Source organism: Perognathus longimembris, chromosome 14 (assembly GCF_023159225.1).
Source record: "Perognathus longimembris pacificus isolate PPM17 chromosome 14, ASM2315922v1, whole genome shotgun sequence".
Lineage (NCBI taxonomy): Eukaryota > Metazoa > Chordata > Mammalia > Rodentia > Heteromyidae > Perognathus > Perognathus longimembris.
This window is the reverse complement of record NC_063174.1, coordinates 1,602,267-1,622,251: the sequence shown is the minus strand read 5'-3', so window position 1 is coordinate 1,622,251 and position 19,985 is coordinate 1,602,267. Positions and strand designations below refer to the sequence as shown.

The window sequence follows — 19,985 nt, the reverse complement described above, 5'->3', positions numbered from 1 at the left end:
GCGCGGGAGGGGCGTGCGGCGCTCGGAGCTGGCGGGCGTGGGGAGCTGTCGGCTTCCCGGACCCGCAGCGGGCGGGCGGGCGGGCGGGCGGGCGGCGAGGAAGTAGTTTAGCCAGAGCCGACCGTTTGCCTTGGATCCCTTCACACTGTTTGGCCCTGGCCTCACTCTGCGGCCCCGGCCCCGAGGGCTGGCGCCTCTGCGTCGCGGACCGAGACCAGGTCTCCCTAGCCCCTGGAAGCCTTTCTCTCGCGGCGGGACGGCCCTTTGCACACCACCCCTTACGCGCGCCGTCCTTTCTCAGACGCTGCCTGGCTCCCCACGGCGGCCTGGGCACCCGGTCCCTCAGGCTCTCGCCAGGCCCCCACTGCCCTCGGGGCGGCACCACTTCCTGTGGACGCCCCTGGGCGCTCCGGGACCGGCCGACGCTCCCTAGGCCTGCGCTCCACCCCGGCCGTGCGCTCCGCTCCCGGGCCCCGCCCCCGGCCCCGCGTTCCGGGCCCGCGTTCCGGGCCCGAGCCCCGCCCCCGCGCTCCGCCCCCGGGCCCCGCGCTCCTCCCTCGGCCCCGCGCCCCGCGCTCCGCCCCCGGCCCCGCGCTCCGCCTTCGGCCCCGCGCTCCGCCTTCGGCCCCGCGTTCCGCGCCCGAGCCCCGAGCTCCTCCCCGGCCCCGCGCTCCGCCCCCGGCCCAGAGCCCCGCCCCCGCGCTCCGCCCCCGGGCCCCGCGCTCCGCCCCCGGGCCCCGAGCTCCTCCCCCGGCCCCGCGCTCCGCCCCCGGCCCCGCCCTCGGCGCCTGGTCCAAGGACGGGGCGGGCCGCGCCCGGGGCTCCTCCCCTGGCTGCAGGTGCAGGTGGGGGGCCCCGAGGTTCCCGCGGGCTCCCCCGGGAGGACGGGGTGCGGCCGGCCTGGGCGCGGGCCTGCTCGGGGCCCGCGTCCTCCAGCGGGGCTCCGCGCTCCGCCCCGGGACGGGTTTGACGCCCGGCCCCCGGCGCCCCGGATCCCCGCTGACTTCCCGAGAAGGCACCGCAGCCCGGCCGAGTCCCCACGCGCCCCTCCGCTCTCCTCAGGGCGGCACTGCATTCCCCGAGCTCCTGGGGCCCCCCCACCCCCCGCCCGCGGGCCCAGCTCCATGCACACCCTCCCCCTTGATTTTTTTTCTGATATGCTTTTCTTTTCTTTAATCCAGTGTTTTGTATTTCTGCCAATCAATACCTTGCCGTTTCCACCCTTACACCTGCTCAGAATTCCTTAGCTGAAGGGAGCTTTGTTCCCACCCATTCCCTTGCCTGCAGTCTTGCACTTTGACCCCATGGTGCCACTTCCAGTCTTATATCCTGGGAGCCAACCGTGTGGCGCAAGTGGTAGCCTCGAACCCCCAGTACTGCCAAAAAAAAAAAAAAAAAAAGCAAAACACATTTTCTATCGGGCCTGTGGTGTCTTACACCTGCAATCCTAGACATGTTTAGGAGGAGGCTGAGGAGAATTGAGGTTCAAAGCTAGCCCGGGTAGAGACGTCTGTGAGACTATGCAATTAACCAGCCAATGCCAAACTGGAAACATAGCCTATGTGGAAAGGTGCTAGTTGGCCAGGAAGAGAGAGAGAGAGAGACAGACCGACACAGAGAGACAAACCCAGAGAGACAGAGACAGACAGACAGACACACACACACACAGAGAACACAGTGAGTTCAGCCAATGTAAATGAGCTGGGGCAGGTCGCACACGCCTGTAATCCTAGCTACTCAGAAGGCTGAGATCTGAGGATCAATGTTCAAAGCAGCCTCGGCAGGAAAGGCCATGAGACTTTTATCATTAATTAACCAACAAAAAGCCAGAAATGGAGCTTGGCTCAGGCCAGTAGAGTCCTAGCCTTGAGCGGAAAGAAGATTCATGGCCTGCCTGAAACCGGGGTTTAGATCCCAGGCTCAACAGCCTGGAGTCCCGTGTTAGGTCTAGCCACTCATTTTCATATGCCAAATAAAGAGATAAGAGAAAGGAGATTATTACACGCAGCCATGAGAGGACAGGACTTCAGTACATCTTCAGCTGTCTTTAGGGGTACAGGTTAAACGAGGAGAATTGGGGGCAAGGGCTGAGAAAGGTGTGAGTAGCTCTGACAGTTCCAAGTCACAGGTATGGCCTGGTTGACTAATATATAGCTCAGTCTTTGACTCTGGAGGACAAGGAGAAGAGAAAAGTTGCCTTTTGTCACAAGATGTTTATTGGTGAATCTGGTCTTTGCTGGAGTCCAAGGTGGTTGCAAATGACCTTCAGGAGGAATAGCTGAGGTCAAAGGACTCAGATTGTGTGTGTGTGTGTGTGACCCATGTGCTACAGACATGGATATACTCGGTACCCACTGAAATGATGTAGTTGCTGAGAATGTCCTGAGTTCAATTATTAGTGTCCTGAGTTCAATTATTTTTCCGTGCTGGGAATCAAATCTAGGGTGTCCCCAGTGCTAAGCCAGTGTTCTAACACTAAACTGTACCCTCAGCCTATTGGTTTTTTTTGCCAGTCCTGGGCCTTGGACTCAGGGCCTGAGCACTGTCCCTGGCTTCTTTTGCTCAAGGCTAGCACTCTGCCACCTGAGCCACAGCGCCACTTCCGGCTTTTTCTGTATACATGGTGCTGGGGAATCAAACTCCGAGGCAAGCACTTCACCACCAGGCCACATCCCAGCCCCTAGTGAGTCTTTTATAGGTAAAACTGTTTTAGGAATTGGTGTCTGCAGTCAGGACCTGGAGCTTGCTGACCAGGGGCTCTACCGCTTCTAACCACAGGAGATTTTCTACATTTGGCACCTATTTTAGAACCATTTCTGGCCCTTGGTGAGCGAGTGTCAGCCGGTGATGTCAGGTTTCCCCGGCAGGGCCTGTTTCCCAGTGCTTGGGCGTCTCCACTAGAGGGCGGCAGAGGGGCTGCCAAGGACGGGGGTGGGGGGTGGGGAAGGGTGGCCCACCTGGCCTAACCCTCTCCAAACTCCGCCTGCAGGAGCTTCCTGCAGCACTTGCCCATCGCTGAGCACCTCGAGGAGGACGTCCAGTCCCTTGGAGTAAATTACATCGTACAAGTGTTCACATGTTGTCTCCTCGCAGCATCATTTGTGTTATGCAAAGAGGAGAAGTGTGGTGACTCTCCCAGGGATTTAACTTTTTTTGGGGGCGGGGGAGGGGAGGGGAGGGCTGCTGCTTGAACTCAGGGCCTGAGCGCTGTCCCTGCTCAAGGCTGGCGCTCTACCACTTGAGCCACACCTCTGCGTGTGGCTTTTTGCTGATCAGTTAGATGGGAGTCAATGAGTTTTTCTGCCATAGAAGGCTTCGTGCTGTGATCCTCAAATTTTAGCCACCAGCTCCTGCCTTTCTTTCTTCCTTTCTCACTGGGCACCCACCTGCCTCAGCGTCCTAGGTAGGTGGCATTACAGGAGCGTGCCACCATGCCTTCTGGGCAGTAGTCTCTGTGTGTGTGTGCGTGTGCACGCGGTGTGCACGTACACGTGTGTGCATCCTGGGGCGGGAACTCCTGGCCTCATGCTCTCTCGTGGCTTGTTTGAGGTTGGTGCTCTCTCACTTGGGCCATGCCTCCGTTCCAGCTTTTTGCTGGTTAACTGGTGAGAAGATTCTCAAGAACTTGTCGTTTCTGACTGGCTCGGAACCTGTGCACTCAGATCTTACCCTTCAGAGAAACTAGGGCTACAGGCACGCGCCACCGGCGCCCAGCTCAGACTGTAGTCACACAATACCACTTCCCATTCCACATCTTGGAGAAATACTTGATTCCATGTCTGGAACAGAAGATATAGAAGACGAATGTGAAGCCATTTGTCATTCTCTCTATCAGAGCAGCACGCAGGAAATGTCAGGGTTGTGTCAAAAGGATTTAAGAGCCGGTTTCCCGTGGCCAAGGCTTGGAGCAGTTTGAACATTAATGAAGATAACTCAATACACACTAAATGTTTAAATTCAGTAGTTCGTAATAGTGGACACGCACGTGCAGGTGGGGTAACTAGTTGTTTACCTGTTTTGGAGAGTAGGAAACTAAAAAGGACACACACAAAAACAAGTGATTATCTCCCATTATTCCCAGTGTGTGGGATAGGGCATGGCCTGGTCTCACGGGCACCAAGATAGGAGTTCACAACAAGTTGTTGTGTTTCCCGTAAGCCTGGGGGTGCCTAGGATCTTAGAAGCCATCTATATGGGGCTGGGGATATGGCCTAGTGGCAAGAGCGCTTGCCTCGTATACATGAGGCCCTGGGTTCAGTTCCCCCGCACCACATATACAGAAAACGGCCAGAAGTGGTGCTGTGGCTCAAGTGGCAGAGTGCTAGCCTTGAGCATAAAGAAGCCAGGGACAGTGCTCAGGCCCTGAGGTCAAGCCCCAGGACTGGCCAAAAAAAAAAAAAAAAAAGCCATCTATACACACACACACACACACTCCAGTTCTAGGGCTTGACCTCAGGGCCTGAGCACTGACTGTCCCTGTGCTGCTATGGCTCAAGGCTAGCACTCTGCCACTTGAGCCACAGGTCAACTTCTGGCTTTATGGTGGTTCATTGGAGATAAGAGTCTCATGGAGGGGCTGGGAGCGTGGCTTAGTGGTGGAGTGCTTGCCTAGCACACTTGAAGCCCTGGGGTTCGATTCCTCAGCACCACATACACAGGAAAAGCTGGAAGTGGCGCTGTGGCTCAAGTGGCAGAGTGCCAGCCTTGAGCAAAAAGAAGCTCAAGGACAGTGCCCAGGCCCTGAGTCCCAAGCCCGGTACAGGCATCCAGGTGCACAGGCAGACAGACACACAGACACGGACACAAAGACACAGACACGCGCGTTTCAGCCCTGCACGGACTCGTCTGCGGGAGCCCTCACCTTTGGAAACCTCTGGTGAGACGCCGGGAAAGGCCGTGAAGATGGAGGGAAAGGAAAACAGGACCAGTGATGTATAAAATGAGTGGTGAGCTCTCATTATTGGGCAGCGCGTGGCCCGGCCCCGCGTCGCCGCGTTGCCCGCGTCTCCCCGCGCCTCGGGGGCCGTCGAGGGTCCCCGAGGGAGGCGCCGGGGCTCACATCCTGGCCACGCGGCCCTCCAGGGGCGTCCAGCTCGGCCAGCACCTCCGCCGGCAGGTCCTGGCCCACCTGCTCGCTCAGGTAGCCGCGCACGTCCCGCACCTCCTGCTCCCAGAAGTCCTTGGGGACCGAGAGGAGCCGCGCGGTGTCCACGGCCGCCAGGCCCGCTCAGGTCCAGGGCCCCTTCCCGGGGCACCAGCCCGACGGGCGTCTCCCGGGCGCCATCCTCCCCGTCCAGCCGCCGGCAGATCCAGTCCAGCACGCGCACGTTCTCCCCGAAGCCCGGCCACAGGAAGCCGCCCGCCTCGTCCCCGCCGGAACCAGTTCACGTGGAAGACGCGGGGCAGCCGCGCCCCCCGGCGGCCCCTCCATGCTCAGCCAGTGCTCCAGGTAGCGCCCAAAATTGTAGCCGAAAAAAGGGGCCGCATGGCGAAGGGGTCGTGCATGATGACCTTCCCTGGGGGGGGGGGGGGGAGGAGGGAGAGGGGGGTCATGCATGAGGGGTCGTGCATGGTGACCTGGGGGGGGGGAGGAGGGGGTCGTGCATGGTGACCTTCCTGGGGGGGGAGGGGTTGTGCATGGTGACCTTCCTGGGGGGGGGAGGGGTCGTGCATGATGACCTTCCCTGGGGGGGGGAGGAGGGGGTCGTGCATGGTGACCTTCCTGGGGGGGGGAGGAGGGGTCGTGCATGGTGACCTTCCTGGGGGGGGAGGAGGGGTCGTGCATGGTGACCTTCCCTGGGAGGGGTCGTGCATGGTGACCTTCCCCTGGGGGGGAGGGGGAGGAGGGGTCGTGCATGGTGACCTTGGGGGGGGGGAGGAGGGGTCGTGCATGGTGACCTTCCCTGGGCGGGGAGGCGTAAAGACTCTTCCTCCCCTCTAGGGGTGGGGGGTACCCTGAGTCCAGGGGGAGGAAGTCATGAACAATCGAGCTCTGGAAGACCCTTAGGGAGCGTGAGGAGAAGGGAAGGGGCGGGGCGGCCCTGGTCCTGCCTGGCACCCTGGCTACTCAGGAGGCTGAGACCCAGCCTGGGTGGGAAGGTGCACGCGTCTCTTACCCTGATGAACCACCAGAAAATCAGAAGTGGAGCTGGGGCTCAAAGTGGTAACACGCTAGCCTTGAGCGGAAAAGCTCAGGGGCAGCTGCCGGCCCTGAGTTCAAGCCTCATGACAGACAAAACAAAGGAGGAGGAGGAGGAGGGGGAGGGGGAGGGGGAGGGGGAGGAGGGGGAGGAGGAGGAGGGGGAGGGGGAGGAGGAGGGGGAGGAGAAGGGGAGGAGGGGGAGGGGGGAGGGGGAGGAGGGGGAGGGGGGAGGGGGAGGAGGGGGAGGAGGAGGGGGAGGGGAGGAGGGGAGGGGGAGGGGGAGGAGGAGGGGGAGGAGGAGGGGGAGGAGGGGGAGGGGGAGGGGGAGGAGGAGGAGGAGGGGGAGGAGGGGGAGGGGGAGAGGGGGAGGGGGGGGAGGGGGAGGGGGAGGGGGGAGGGGGGAGGGGGGAGGGGGGGAGGAGGAGGAGGAGGAGGAGGAGGAGAGGAGGAGGTGGAGAGGAGGAGGGGGAGGGGGAGGAGGTGGAGAGGAGGAGGGGGAGGGGGAGGAGGGGGAGGGGGGAGGAGGAGGAGGGGGAGGGGGAGGGGGAGGAGGACAGGGAAAGGGAGAAAGCCGGCGGCGGTGTGCGCTCACCTCTGTGTTCCGCGGCTGCCGTGGCCTCCGAGCGCATGGCGCTGCCCACGAACACCCCGTGGCGCCAGCTGAAGGCCTCGTAGACCAGAGGCACCCCTAGAACACCAGCGAGCGGGTCACTCGCGGCCCTGTCCTTCCCTGCGGAGCGTCTGGCCCCCCCCGTCCCTCGAGGACCTCAGCTGTCCCGATTCCCCTCACCGGCGTGTCCTGGACCGCCCTCGCGCTCGCGGGGAGGAGCTGGAGCCGGAGGCGGGGGCTCCGGGGCTCTCTGCGGGACAGCGATGCCCCCCCCAGCAGGGCCTCCCTCCAAGGAGGCGGAACCCAGGTGGCGTTTTACCTTTGGGTCTCCGGCCTCCAAAGATGATGGCATCAATGGGGACCCCCTCCGGGGCCTCCCAGGCCGGGGTCCATGATGGGGCACTGACGAGCGGGGGCACAGAAGCGGGAGTTGGGATGTGCACAGGGCTCCTCGTCACCTGGCCGGGGAAGCAGACGCCATCACTTCCGAGTCATGGCCGCCCTCGCCACGCGTGGGGACGCGCTCACATTGCCCCCCCCCCCCCCCCCCCCGGCACCTACAAGCTCACGTCGTAAGGGGCAGGGACCACCGGGCCTCCCATGCACGACAGTGCTACCAGAAGACAAAAGCGCGGGGAAGAAGTTGGGTTTGGCAGGATATTGACGTGCATGTCAAGCTACGGGCACTGGGTATTGAGTCATGGGAAATGGAGAACGGTAATGGCCCAAGGTTGTAACAGTTCCTGAGAAACTGTACTTACAGAATGATTTCTCAAACCTAAAGCAGCAACTCAAGAGTGTCAGGCCAGTACTTCCAGGGAGCAGTTTCCCATCAGCAAGTTGAGCTAGTTCCTGCCGGCAAATGCCAGCAGGAAGTTAGTATTTGTCTCTCTTTTTGTGCCGGGCTGGGGCTTCAGTTCAGGGCCTGGGCCTGTTCCATGGCTTTTTCACCCCAGGCTGGCACTCTACCACTGGAGCCACAATGTCTGGAGATGGACTGCAGATAAAAGTCTATAGACTTTCCTGCCCAGGCTGGCTTCAAGTTGGGCTCCTCAGATCTCAGCCTCCTGAGTAGCTACAATCGCGGGCATACCACCAGTGACCAGCAGGAATGGGTTTTTTAAAGAAAATAATGTTTCCGGCCCGACACTGGTGGCTCACACCTGTCATCCTAGCTACTCAGGAGGCTGAGATCTGAGGATCGCAGTTCAAAGCCAGCCCGGGCAGGAAACTCTGTGAGACTCTTTATCTCCAGTTGATCACCAGAAAACCAGAGGGGGCGCTGTGGCTCAGGTGGTAGAGCGCCAGCCTTGAGCTGAAGAGCTCCGGGACGGCACCCAGGCCCAGAGTTCAAGCCCCAGGACTGACCAAAAAGAAAATAAGAGTCCAGTGATTTCCCTGGACCTGGTGGAACAGTCGCTAGGGCTTGAGGCTGTCCCACAGGGTATAACCTCAGGTGCCCACAACTTCCGGTGCCTCCACGCGCCCGGGAGAGGAGCGGGGGCCAAGTGAGCGGCACCTGTGTAAAGCGGTCACCACGAGGGCCCTGCGTGTGCTCACGGGGGCTGCTGGTCGGAGCGCGAGGCGGAGGGGAGGGCGGAGGTAGCGCCCCGACCCTCACTCCACGCCTGCCTTCCGGCTTCCGGCCAGAGCCCCCTCCACTGGCTCCGCACGGGCGCTCAGCACCGAGTTCCTGCTCTGGGAACTGACTCTGGGCCCGGAGGCCCCCGCTATGCCTTTGCCCTCTGAGACGTTGGAAGGGTTGGGGAGCCAGCCTGTGCGGATGATTAGAGTCCCCGCGATTTCTCAGTGGGGTAGGAAGGCCGTAGGAGCTTAATGATGACGTGAGGGGGAAAACGGAAGGTTATCCGATGGAGCGGTGACAGCTGGGCCGGCCTGGCTCCCTAGAAGCCGGGGTCCGAGGGCCGCGGGCCGCGCTCCCCCGCGCCACGCCTTCTCTGCGCCCGCCTCTCGGCTGCCGGGTGTTTTGGGGTACAGAGGGAGGGTGGGGCCCCAAGGCACCTCAGGAATGACAGGGTTGAGAACTGGCTTCTGAGAAAGAGTAAGAGAGACAGGAGCCTGACGCAGTGTGAAGAAGAATGGAGGCACGGGGACCGGCGGAGGGCCGGCGCCCTGGCCCTCCGCAGCGGCCGCAATGGATACGGAGACGGCGCAGCCGCAGGCCTGGCCAGAGCACGGGGCAGGCTCCTCCTTTCCTAGTGTGTCCAACTGGGTGTGTGTGTGTGTGTGCGTGCGCGCGTGCGTGCAGGGCCTGCTGCTTTCACTCGAGGATGGCACTCTACTACTTGAGCCACACCTGCACGTATGGCTTTTTGCCGGTTAACTGGAGATAAGTCTCTTTTCTGCCCCAGCTGGCTTTGAACCACAGTCCCCGGATATCTGCCCCCTGAACAGCTAGAATTCCAGGTGTGAGCCACCAGCGCTGGCTGCACTGGATTCTGAGGAGAGTAACACGTCTCACAATGAATGGCCTTTCCTCTTCCTTCGTGTCTACATGCAACTTAGTTGCTGTTACGCATCTGCTAGCTGTTCCACAGCTTGATGCATATTTACTTTAATGCTCCAGTGATCTTTGAGAAGAGTGCTGTATCGATCATCCCCCGTCAGCCGAGGGGAAGCGGAGGGTTGAGTCATTAGGAAACGCGTCAGGCCACGACGGGCGGACCGCGTGCCTCCCGAAGGCCCAGAGACGGGCGAGGGGTGGGGGGAAGAGGGGTGTCACCAACCCCTCAGCCTACCTACCAGGTTTCCAGGGTTTGCCCAGCCACGAGGTCACGGTGACGCCGGGCGGGAGAGGCTGGTCAATGCCCTCCCAGTACACGCCGCCGTCGCTGGTCTCGGCCACGTTGGTGAAGAGGGTATTGCTCCGGATGGTGGCCATGGCGTTGGGGTTGGTGGCCGCCGAGGTGCCGGGGGCCACTCCAAAGAAGCCATTCTCCGGGTTGATGGCCCGCAGCCGACCTGGCAGGGAAGGGCCGGCGGGGGGAGCTGACGCGCGTGCGTGTGTGCGTGCGGTGCGCGCGTGGCGGGGTGGGACCCCTCCGTGGAGCCCGCGGCGCGGCGGGAAAGGGTCTCGGTCCCTGGGCCGGCCAGGCGACTCCAGGACGGGGCCGGTCCTCCCCGACGGCGCTCCCGGACCCGGAAGGCGGGAGCCGGGTTCGAGCCTGTGCCGCAGGGCCTCACCTTCCCCGTCGAACCTCATCCCGGAAGGCGGGAGCCGGGTTCGAGCCTGTGCCGCAGGGCCTCACCTTCCCCGTCGAACCTCATCCACGCGATGTCGTCCCCCACGCACTCCACCTTCCAGCCCGGCAGCGTGGGCCGCATCATGGCCAGATTCGTCTTGCCGCAGGCGCTGGGGAAGGCGGCCGCCATGTAACGCTTCTTCCCTGCGGGGCTCGTGATGCCCAGGATCTGTGCGGGAGAGGGGGCGGGGGGGGGGACGGGGAGAGGTCAGGGAGGACCGCGACCGCTCGAGGGACGAGGGCGGGTTACGGATCCGGCACCTCAGGCCCCAGGGCGCAGTGTTCCTTCGTCTGGGGCCGAAGCTGCTGGCGTTCAAGCGGGGTTCCTGCCCCCCACCCCACGGAGGAGGCAAGGGGTGGGGGCGCCTGGCCGAGCCCTGCCCCTCCCCCTCCCGGGCCTCACCAGCATGTGCTCCGCCAGCCAGCCCTCCTCCCTGGCCAGGCGGGATGCGATGCGCAGCGCGAAGCACTTCTTGCCCAGCAAGGAGTTGCCGCCGTAGCCGCTGCCGAAGGACACGATCTCGCGCCGGTCCGGCACGTGGCCGATCAAGGTTTGCTCCGGGTTGCACGGCCAGGGGCTCCCCGGATCCCCTGGAGAGGAGGGGGCCATAGAGCGGCTGGCAGGGGCGCCAGGAAGCGGGGCTGCGGGGGGGGGGGGGGGCTGGAAGGGTCAAGGACGGGTGGGGGAGACGGGGGGATGGGCCACAGCGCCGGCTTTTGGGTTGTTTTTAAAATCTGTGCAAACAGCTCTTCAAGCACAGTCTCACTCAACACCCAGAACTTTCCCGTGGGTCTTGAAGGACGTCACAGGGACGGGCTCTCGGGGCCTGCAATCGTGGGGTTCTCTCCGCACGGAAGGGAAGCGACTCACCCGGACCAGTCAGGGGCTGGCCCACGGAGTGCAGACATCGGATGAAGTCACCGCCTCCCAGCGTCTGAAGCACGGGGAGCCCCAAGCGCGTCATGATACGCATGCTGGCCACCACGTAGGCCGAGTCTGTCAGCTGCACCCCGATGCGGGACAGGGGGGAGCCCACGGGACCCATGCTGAACGGAAGCACGTACATGGTGCGGCCTGAAGGGCAGAGTCACCCGGATGGAGTCCCGGCGCAGCCCCGCCTCCAGCGCCCGGCCTCTGCGCCCCCACCCTGGTTACCCTGCATGCAGCCTGGAAACCTCTGGTCCACGGCTCGCTGGAACTCGCCGGGGGACATCCAGTTGCCCAGCTGCCCACGGGCGCCCGCGGCCGGGAGGGGCACGGCGTCCCGCTGAGAGGGAGTCACAATCACAGTCTTGCTTTCCACTCGCGCCACGTCCTTGGGTCTGTGCGGGCCAGCCAGCTGCGGGGGAGGGGGGCGTCAGAAAGAGGGTGCCCCGCAGTCTCCCTCACCCTCAGACTCACTTTCCAAGGCCCACCGAGACATCACGTCTCCTGCTGGCTTTACTTTCTCCTAGCCAATCACATTTCCACCCTTCCCCCAGGCTCTGCCCCATCTAAGAGGTGATGCCCCAGGGCGGCCTTCGCAAAGACCCCCTCATGGCTAAGGGGAGAGAAAGGAAAGGAGAAGAGGAGCAAGGGCTCTTATCTGCCCTGCACCTTCACCCTGCGGGGAACAGCAGCTCATCCCAGTTCCTCAGCCCTTTGCCCCTGCGTTTTCTTTTTTGTTCAGCGCGTTGGGATGGTTAATTACGTGTGATTATTATTATTATTATTTTTTGCCATTCCTGGAGCTTGCACTCAGGGCCTGAGCACTGTCCCTGGCTTCTTTTTTTTTTTTGGCCAGTCCTGGGCCTTGGACTCAGGGCCTGAGCACTGACCCTGGCTTCTTTTTGCTCAAGGCTAGCACTCTGCCACGTGAGCCACAGCGCCGCTTCTGGCCGTTTTTTCTGTATATGTGGTGCTGGGGAATCGAACCTAGGGCCTCGTGTATCCGAGGCAGGCACTCTTGCCACTAGGCTATATCCCCAGCCCCCCTGGCTTCTTTTTGCTCAAGGCTAGCACTCTGCCACTTGAGCCACTGCACCATTTCTAGCCATTTTCTGTATATGTAGTGCTGGGGAATCGAACCCAGGGCTTCCTGTATAGGAGGCGAGTCCTCTACCACTAGGCCACACTCCCGGCCCTTACGTGTGCTTTTGTCTTGAAGCACCCGCTGACCTCAGGCTGGGCAGCGGCCCCCCGCGGAGCCATGGGGGCCCAGGCTTACCAGTTCTCATACTTGGGGAGCTTTCGGATGAGGCCCTGGCGTTCCAGCAAGGCCAGGATGGCCGTGTTCTCGGCCTCGCTCCCATCGCAGATGTGGATGCCCTCAGGCCGGCAGAGACGGGCACTGCGCTCCACGAAGTCCCGGACTCCGGCGGGGAGCTGGCCCAGGTCTCCGTGAAGCACCCGCAGGCTCTGGAGGGGGCGGCATGGCGCCCGGCACCAGGGGCTCAGCCGCTGCCAGCCAAGCCCGCTGCAGAAGACAGAGGGAGGCGTGAGCCAGCCAGCCGGCACCGAAGGCTGTGAGGGCAGGCAGGGGAACACAGAGTGTGCGCCTCTGGCGCAGGCAGGCACCAGGAAGGGCAGACTGGAGTGGGGGTGTGGGATGGGTTCAGAGTGCATCCAGTCTGTGGCCTCTTTAAGGCGTAATGTGACCATTTCCTGGCCAGCGAGGGACCGGCACGGGCGGTGAGCATGAAGGCAACCCCCCCCCCCGGCCCCCGCTGTAGAAATGCATAGGCCGGCGTGATGATATCGTTGCGTGTGGCCTGTGCCCAGGTTTCACTACGCCTGTTTACACGTGTTTACAGTGGATGAGATTGATGGGATACATTTATGTTTAATCAGTCTTATTGTGGTTTATCAGTTGCGTATGAGCATAAATTAGTTCTACAGGGCATCTCATCGTGTGACATTTCCACAGATATACACTATCCCTCCACCTCCTCCTTAAAATACAAGTTGCATCGTTCAACTTTCACATGTACATGTAAAGTACATGCACGTCCTTCATGCCATCATTCGCCCTCTATATTCTCTCTCCCCTCTCCCACTGGCACCCCTCGCCCCTCCCCCCCAAAGCCTCTTTTGCTCTCCTGTCATTCCTTAGGGTCTTTTATTGTAGCAGGAGGTCTCACTATGGCATTCCACATGAGCATTTTTAATTTTAACACTTGTTTATTTTCATGCTTCTCCTGGGCACTGTCCCTGAGCCTTTTCTCCCTTCAAGGCTAGCACTGTACCACTTGAGCCACAGCTCCACTTTTGGCTTTGTAGTAGTTAATGGGAGATACAGGTCTATAGATTTTCCTATCCAGGGTGGCTTGATCCACAGTGCTCAGACCTCACCCTCTTACAAGTGTGAGCCATCAGTACCTGGCCTCATTTCTTATATGTCTTATATTTTAGCTTAAAAACAAAAAAGGAAAGAGGAAAAGAAATGATCAGGTGACCTCTGGCCCAAGTGCCAAGAAACTGTGTGTAAGTGAGAGGTGCGTGTGTGTGTGTGTGGCGGTGCTGAAAGCGTTGTCCACGTTTCCCATGCAGGCGTGCAGTTTTGTAACAGCTGTTTTCATTTTCCTTTCCCGGTGTGAACGCTCTGAGAGCCTCAAGCAAAGAATCTAGCCTGTGAGGTGGTACAATCCTCTTCCAGGTTTTGATACCCGGCTCTCATACAGAGACAGGTGGCTGGATATTGGGGTACCAGACCTGTTGCCTTCTACCTGGGTCAACGACTATGGGGAATGTTTCCCCAGGGTAGGAACCCTTCGTTTGGAAATGAGCTTCACTGGTTGGGGTTGATGGTTTCCCAGGAGGTCAGGTCCCCGTATTGTTTTATCGCCATTCTAGAAGAGAGATGCAAGGTCTGCTACGCCTGTGACCCAGGGGGCAAAGGCTAAGGCAAGCCCGCCTCTTCAGGCTGGGGCGGCCCGGGCCTCTCTCCCGCCCCGCAGCCGGTGGTGTAGGGAGCGGGCTGGAGGGAGGATGCTCCACCAGACCGCGGGAAGCTCAGGTCAGGGGAGGAGAGGGGGGAGTGCGGGCCCCGGAGGTGGGCAGGTGGGCTGACGGGTGGGCACCGGGGTGGCTTCCAGCCATCGGGGCGGGGCAGATGCCCCTCCAGCCCCAGCGGCGGAGAGGGAGGGCCGGGGGGAGTTTCCTCGGTGCATTAACTTTGGCTGGCTGTGCGGTCCCTGGTGAACCCCGCGTCCTCCTCGGTCCTTCGAAGACCCTCTCGCCTGGGCTGTCGGATCCGACTCCGGGGCGAAGGGGCCGCGGGAGGAGGGCGGGGGGGGGGGGTGGAGGGAGGGACGGCAGGGCGGAGCCGAGCTGGGGCCTAGCCAGGAAGCAGCCTGCGGTGGGGGGGAGCCACCCGGGTCCCCGCGGGCCTGGCTCCCGCCCCGGGCCGGTCCCCCGGGCTGCGCCGGGCTCCCCGCCAGCCTCCAGCGGGGGAGGCGTGGGGGGGGGGGTGTTTACCTTCCGCAGTTCCGCGCTGGCCCGGGGAGCGCGCACGGGGCCCCGGGGTGACCTCGGAGTAGGAGCGCGCAGGAAGGGCAGGGAGCCCCGGGGCGGGGGGGAGCTGAGGGCGGCGGCCCCAGGAGGCACGCAACACCCCGAGGCCAGGGCCCGGCCTCGGCCACCCCCCCTCCCTCCCCTCCCCGGGGCCGGAGGCCGGGAGGAGGCAGCCCCGGGCCGGGGGTCACTCACCGCAGGCCGGGGCGGTACACAGCAGCCATGGCACCGGGCTGGGGCTGCGAGGGGGCCCGGGGAGCCCAGCGGCGTCGGGGAGGACGGGAGCGCGGCCGGGCGAGCGAGCGCGCGGAGGCCGGGCGGGCGGCGCGGAAAGCGCAGGCGGCCCGGCGCGGGGCGGGACCCAGCCGCTTCTCCCCGCCCCGCGGGCGGGCTCCGCGATCCGGCCCCCGGGCTCGGGCTCCGCTTCTCCCCGCCCCGCGGGCGGGCTCCGCGATCCGGCCCCCGGGCTCGGGCTCCGCTTCTCCCCGCCCCGCGGGCGGGCTCCGCGATCCGGCCCCCGGGCTCGGGCTCCGCTTCTCCCCGCCCCGCGGGCGGGCTCCGCGATCCGGCCCCCGGGCTCGGGCTCCGCTTCTCCCCGCCCCGCGGGCGGGCTCCCCGACCCCAGGCTCGGGCTCCTGCCCGGGAACCGCACAGCCCAGCTCTCCCATTGGAGGCCTGGGTCCGCCAGGCCCCGCCCATGGACACGCCCCCTGGTGAGGCCCCGCCCACGAGCACGCCTACAGACGGATCCGCGGACACGTCCTCACCGAAGCCCCGCCCACAGACACGCCCATACACGGGCCCGCGGACACGTCCTCACCGAAGCCCCGCCCAGGACACGCTCCCGGAGAGGCCCCGCCCACGGACACGCCTACATGCCGGGCCCGCGGACACGTCCTCACCGAAGCCCCGCCCACGGACACGCCCACACGTGGGGGCCGCGGACACGTCCTCGCCAAAGCCCCGCCCACGGACACGCCCATACGCCTGGCCCGCGGACACGTCCTCACCGAAGCCCCGCCCACGGACACGCCCATACACGGGCCCGCGGACACGTCCTCACCGAGGCTCCGCCCACAGACACGCCCCCGTCCCGAGGCCCCGCCCCGGACACGCCCGCACACCTGTCCCGCGGACACGTCCCCACCGAGGCCCCGCCCCCGCGAGGCCCCGCCCCGCCCGCCACGCCGCGCGGCTCCTGACGTAACTTTGCGAGCAATTGCTCCCGGGAGACCGATGGCGCGGGGCCAGCAGCTCGCAAGGAGGGGCGAGGCCGGGCGGAGCTGGGGGCCTAGACATCCAGAAGGGGGAGAAGGGGGCTCCCTCTCCAGACCCTCCTGTGTCCCCGCGCCCCCGGGGTGAAGCCCCCCTCACCTCCCGCTCACGCACACCTTGCTCCCCCCCTCCCTCCCCCGCTCCACCCGCAGGCCTCCTCCATCCCCGCCACCCCTCATCACCCAGGCATGGACACGAAGCTCCCGCCCCCCCGACGACAGGCAGCCCGAGCTGCTGATCCGGTGGTGATCCGGCGATCCGGTGATCCGGCGATCCGGTGATCCGGTGATCCGGCGATCCGGCGATCCGGTGATCCGGCGATCCGGCGATCCGGCGATCCGGCGATCCGGCGATCCGGTGGGCGTCCGCTCCGCCCTCGCCGCTCTCGGGGAACAGCACCCTGGTTTTCCTTTGGGAAAGCCCCACCCGAGCCTGTGAGGCCCCGTGGCTCCGGCCTTCCCCCCACGCGGGCCACAGCAGGGAAGGATGCTCGGGGCTGGGCGGCCGAGCTTTCAGCGGGACCCCGTGCTTTCTTCCCCCCTGGCATCTCTAGAACGAGCTCTTCTCTGCTGGGCTGTGAACCTGCAGCTGCTGGGTGTCAAGCTCACCCAGGCAGAGCAGAAGCTTCCGGAACTAAGTCATAGGGCTTGGTGAGTTCATTCTCTTCCTCAAGCCAATTTCAAGGGGGCTTCTGCCGCTTACAATAAAAATGCTCTTTTTTCCCCATTCTTTTAAAGTTTTTTAAAAAAATTTTATCAGCATACATTAATTGTACAAAGGGGTCGCGGTGACATTTTCATCCACGCATAGGATGCATCCTGAGCAAACTCGGTCCCCTCTCTCCCTTCCTTCCTGCCCCCTTCTTAGAACAGTTTCAACAGGTTCCATTGTGCTGAAATAGAAATCATTCTGCTCCTCCCTCCAGAGTTCTGTGCTGTGACACAGTGGAGTGGGCATGAAGTGGGTCTCAGCTCTTTCCGTCTAGGCCTCGGCCTTCCCTCAGGGCCTCTATGTATTCGGACCTCTCCCAGCTGGGCCGCACATCCAACCTCTCTCCGTATTGGTGTTAGGGCTAACAGTTGCCTCTTGGTTACTCTCTAAAGGCATGTGTGTACCGGCACGTGGTTGGCCTTCTGACGGTCACTATCTTGTCTGTAATTCTGCACCTGCTCCCAGCATGTTCTTGCTTTTGGTGCTTACTGAGGCTTGAACTTAGGGCCTGGGGCTCTCACTTGGATTTGTTTTCCCACCCAAGGCTGATAGTCTACCACTTAACCCACACACCTCCACTCCTGGCCTTTTTTTCTGGTTAAGTGGAGATAGGAGTCTCACAAACCTTTCTGCCCGGGCTAGCTCTGAGCTGCCATCCTCCGATCTCGGCCTCCTGAATAGCTAGAATGACAGGCGTGAGCCACCGGCGCACAGTACATTCATGGTTCAGTGTCTCAGCAGCTGCTGCCACCATGTAGCCTGCTACTCCAAGACAACCTTCATCCGTCTAGACTGTTCTTTTCTTATCCTCCATAGCCAATGAGCTATCAGGACCTGTGACTATCTTCTCCGCTCTCAAGTCACTCTGTCCCCAGGCCTTGATCTGAGGCTCTCCCCTGGCTTCCGGCTTCCTGAGCACGTCTTGTCCTCCTGTGTCTCACCCACCCCTCCTCTCCCGGGACCAGGCCATTCTCCACCTGCTGTGCATATTTGCTCACCTTGGAGAGCTAGGAGAGAAGAATACCCCAGGGCGTGGCCAGGAGGAACCGGGCCTCGTGCCAATCGCTCTGCAAGCACCATCTCATTCAGTTTCACAACAGCTCTATTTTGCAGACGTGGGCCCACCCGGGCTTAGAGAGGTCACATCATTTGTTCCGGACACATCGGGTCAGCAGGAGAAACGGAATTGGAGTCTTTCTGATTCTCTTTCCCAGTCCCCCATCCCACCCACTGCAATTTTGTTCTCTTGATTTACCATCTAAAAATGATACATTTTTTTTTTTTTTTGGCCAGTCCTGGGGCTTGGACTCAGGGCCTGAGCACTGTCCCTGGCTTCTTTTTGCTCAAGGCTAGCACTCTGCCACTTGAGCCACAGTGCCACTTCTGGCCGTTTTCTGTATATGTGGTACTGGGGAATCAAACCCAGGGCCTCATGTATATGAGGCAGGCACTCTTGCCACTAGGCCATATCCCCAACCCCAAAATGATACATTTTTAATGGCCTAGTGGTGGAGCGCTCGCCTCGTGTACATGAAGCCCTGGGCTCGATTCCTCAGCACCACATGTATAGAAAAAGCTGGAAGTGGCGCTGTGGCTCAAGTGGCAGAGTGCTAGCCTTGAGCAAAAAGAAGCCAGGGACAGTGCTCAGGCCCTGAGTCCAAGCCCCAGGACTGGCAAACAAACAAACAAACAAACAAAAAAGATAGTTTCGGGCTGGGAATATGGCCTCACCTAGCCATATCTGGCCCAGGGTAGGCGCTTGATAAATGGAGGTTGAGTTGAAGAATGAATGAGTCTCACGTTCCTCAGTATCTCCCAACCATTCACTTCCTCTCAGCGTTAGGCCAATGGAACCAGAGGATCCTGACTGGATTTGCATTGCTGGTACTGCCGTGTTGACCCCATGCTTGGTCCTTCCCCACACCCAGCCGGGCCTGCCAGGGAGCCCGATGTCCAGGGGGACCACCAGGGGGCGTGGCAGGCCCGGCCCTGCCCCGCAGCTTGCCTTTCCCAGGGATCTTTTGGGTGTATTCATGCCCAGCAATGGGCCCCGTGGGAGGTGCCTGCCCCCCCACCCCCCCACCTGCCCCAGGACTGTGTTGTTTCATTGTCTCAGCAACTGACAGGAGCACAGGAGCCCAGTCCCCACTTAACTGAGGGGCTACACCCCAGGACTCCCACCGCATCCTGGAAACTGGGGATTCGTACCAAGCCATACAGAAACCAACTTTCTCCTATATATACATGTCTAAGATAAAGTTTAATTTAGAAATTAGGCACAGTAAGCGATGAATAACAATAGCAACAATAATAAAGTAACTGTAACAAAGTTTTGTAATGAAAGTTACATAAGTATCATCTCTCTCAGACTATCTCATTGCTTGTCCTTTTCCTTCTTGTGATGATGGGAAAGATGGGAAAGTGAGAGGATTCCGGTGGAGTACTAGGCTCCCACTGAGCTTCTTCTTTTTTTTTTTTTTTTGCCAGTCCCGGGGCTTGAACTCCGGGCCTGAGCACTGTCCCTGGCTTCTCTTTGCTCAAGGCTAGCACTCTGCCACTTGAGCCACAGCGCCACTTCTGGCCGTTTTCTGTATATGTGGTGCTGGGGAATCGAACCCAGGGCTTCATGTATACAAGGCAAACACTCTACCACTAGGCCCTGTTCCCAGCTTTTTTCTTTTTCTTATCATCATTACAAAGGTAACGTACAGAGGGGTTACAGTTACAGAAGTCAAGTAATGAGTAGACTTCTTTTTTTTGACAATGTCACTCCTTACCTGGCTTTCTTCCAGTTTTTTGCATCTGTTTACCCTTTTTCCATTTCTGTGCCCCTTTTACCTTCCAAAAGACAGGCAAATGAGCAAAGAAGACAAGAGAAAAGAAACTGAAACAAAAACAAAACCTCTTGTTTCCATATCCTGGATGGAATTTACTCTGTGTGTGTGTGTGTGTGTGTGTGTGTGTGTGTGTGTGTGTGTGTGTGTGTGATTACTACGGTTTGAACTCAGGCCTGGTACTTGCCCCTTAGGCTTTTAGCTCAAGACTGGTGCTCTACCACTTGAGCCACAGCTCCACTTCAGGCTTTTGGGGGGTTAATTGGAGATGAGAATCTCATGGACTTTCCTGCCAGCCTGGCTTCAAACCTCAGTCCTCAGATCTCAGCCTCCCGAGCAACGAGGTTACAGGTGCGCAGCTTTGGCATTTATCATTTAATACCTTGGGGCTGTGGTTGACCAGCAGCCACTGCTAAAAGGGACCTGCTGTGCTTAGGCATTGTCTGCGGCTGCGGGAGGCTGTCCTTCGCAGCAGTGTGCGCTCAGGCGCAGTGTCTGTCTAGAACTGGTTGCGGCACAGGTGCGGAGCCCATCCTCTTATTTCACTACGGGATGGCTCTGAAGACTCAGCCCAGCACCGCAGCTCTGGCATGAGCTCTGAGCCACTGCGATTCATCGTCCTGCTCTCCAATCCTACTTCTCCCTCTCCTCAATCGCA

General features: G+C 61.2%; 1 protein-coding gene across 1 annotated transcript; it reads right to left on the bottom strand.

Annotated features, from left to right (window-relative positions):
• Nucleotides 1-5,040: 5,040 nt before the first annotated feature.
• Pck2 (phosphoenolpyruvate carboxykinase 2, mitochondrial) lies at nucleotides 5,041-14,844 on the bottom strand. The gene is given in 17 exon segments (XM_048362729.1): nucleotides 5,041-5,082; nucleotides 5,084-5,224; nucleotides 5,226-5,369; nucleotides 5,371-5,424; nucleotides 5,426-5,479; nucleotides 5,482-5,516; nucleotides 6,735-6,830; nucleotides 7,072-7,138; nucleotides 7,140-7,210; nucleotides 9,516-9,734; nucleotides 10,022-10,184; nucleotides 10,419-10,606; nucleotides 10,887-11,090; nucleotides 11,172-11,333; nucleotides 11,336-11,355; nucleotides 12,223-12,471; nucleotides 14,703-14,844. Coding segments are annotated over 17 exon segments (1,923 nt in total). The 5' UTR covers nucleotides 14,732-14,844; the 3' UTR covers nucleotides 5,041-5,055.
• Between the last annotated feature and the right edge of the window lie 5,141 nt (nucleotides 14,845-19,985).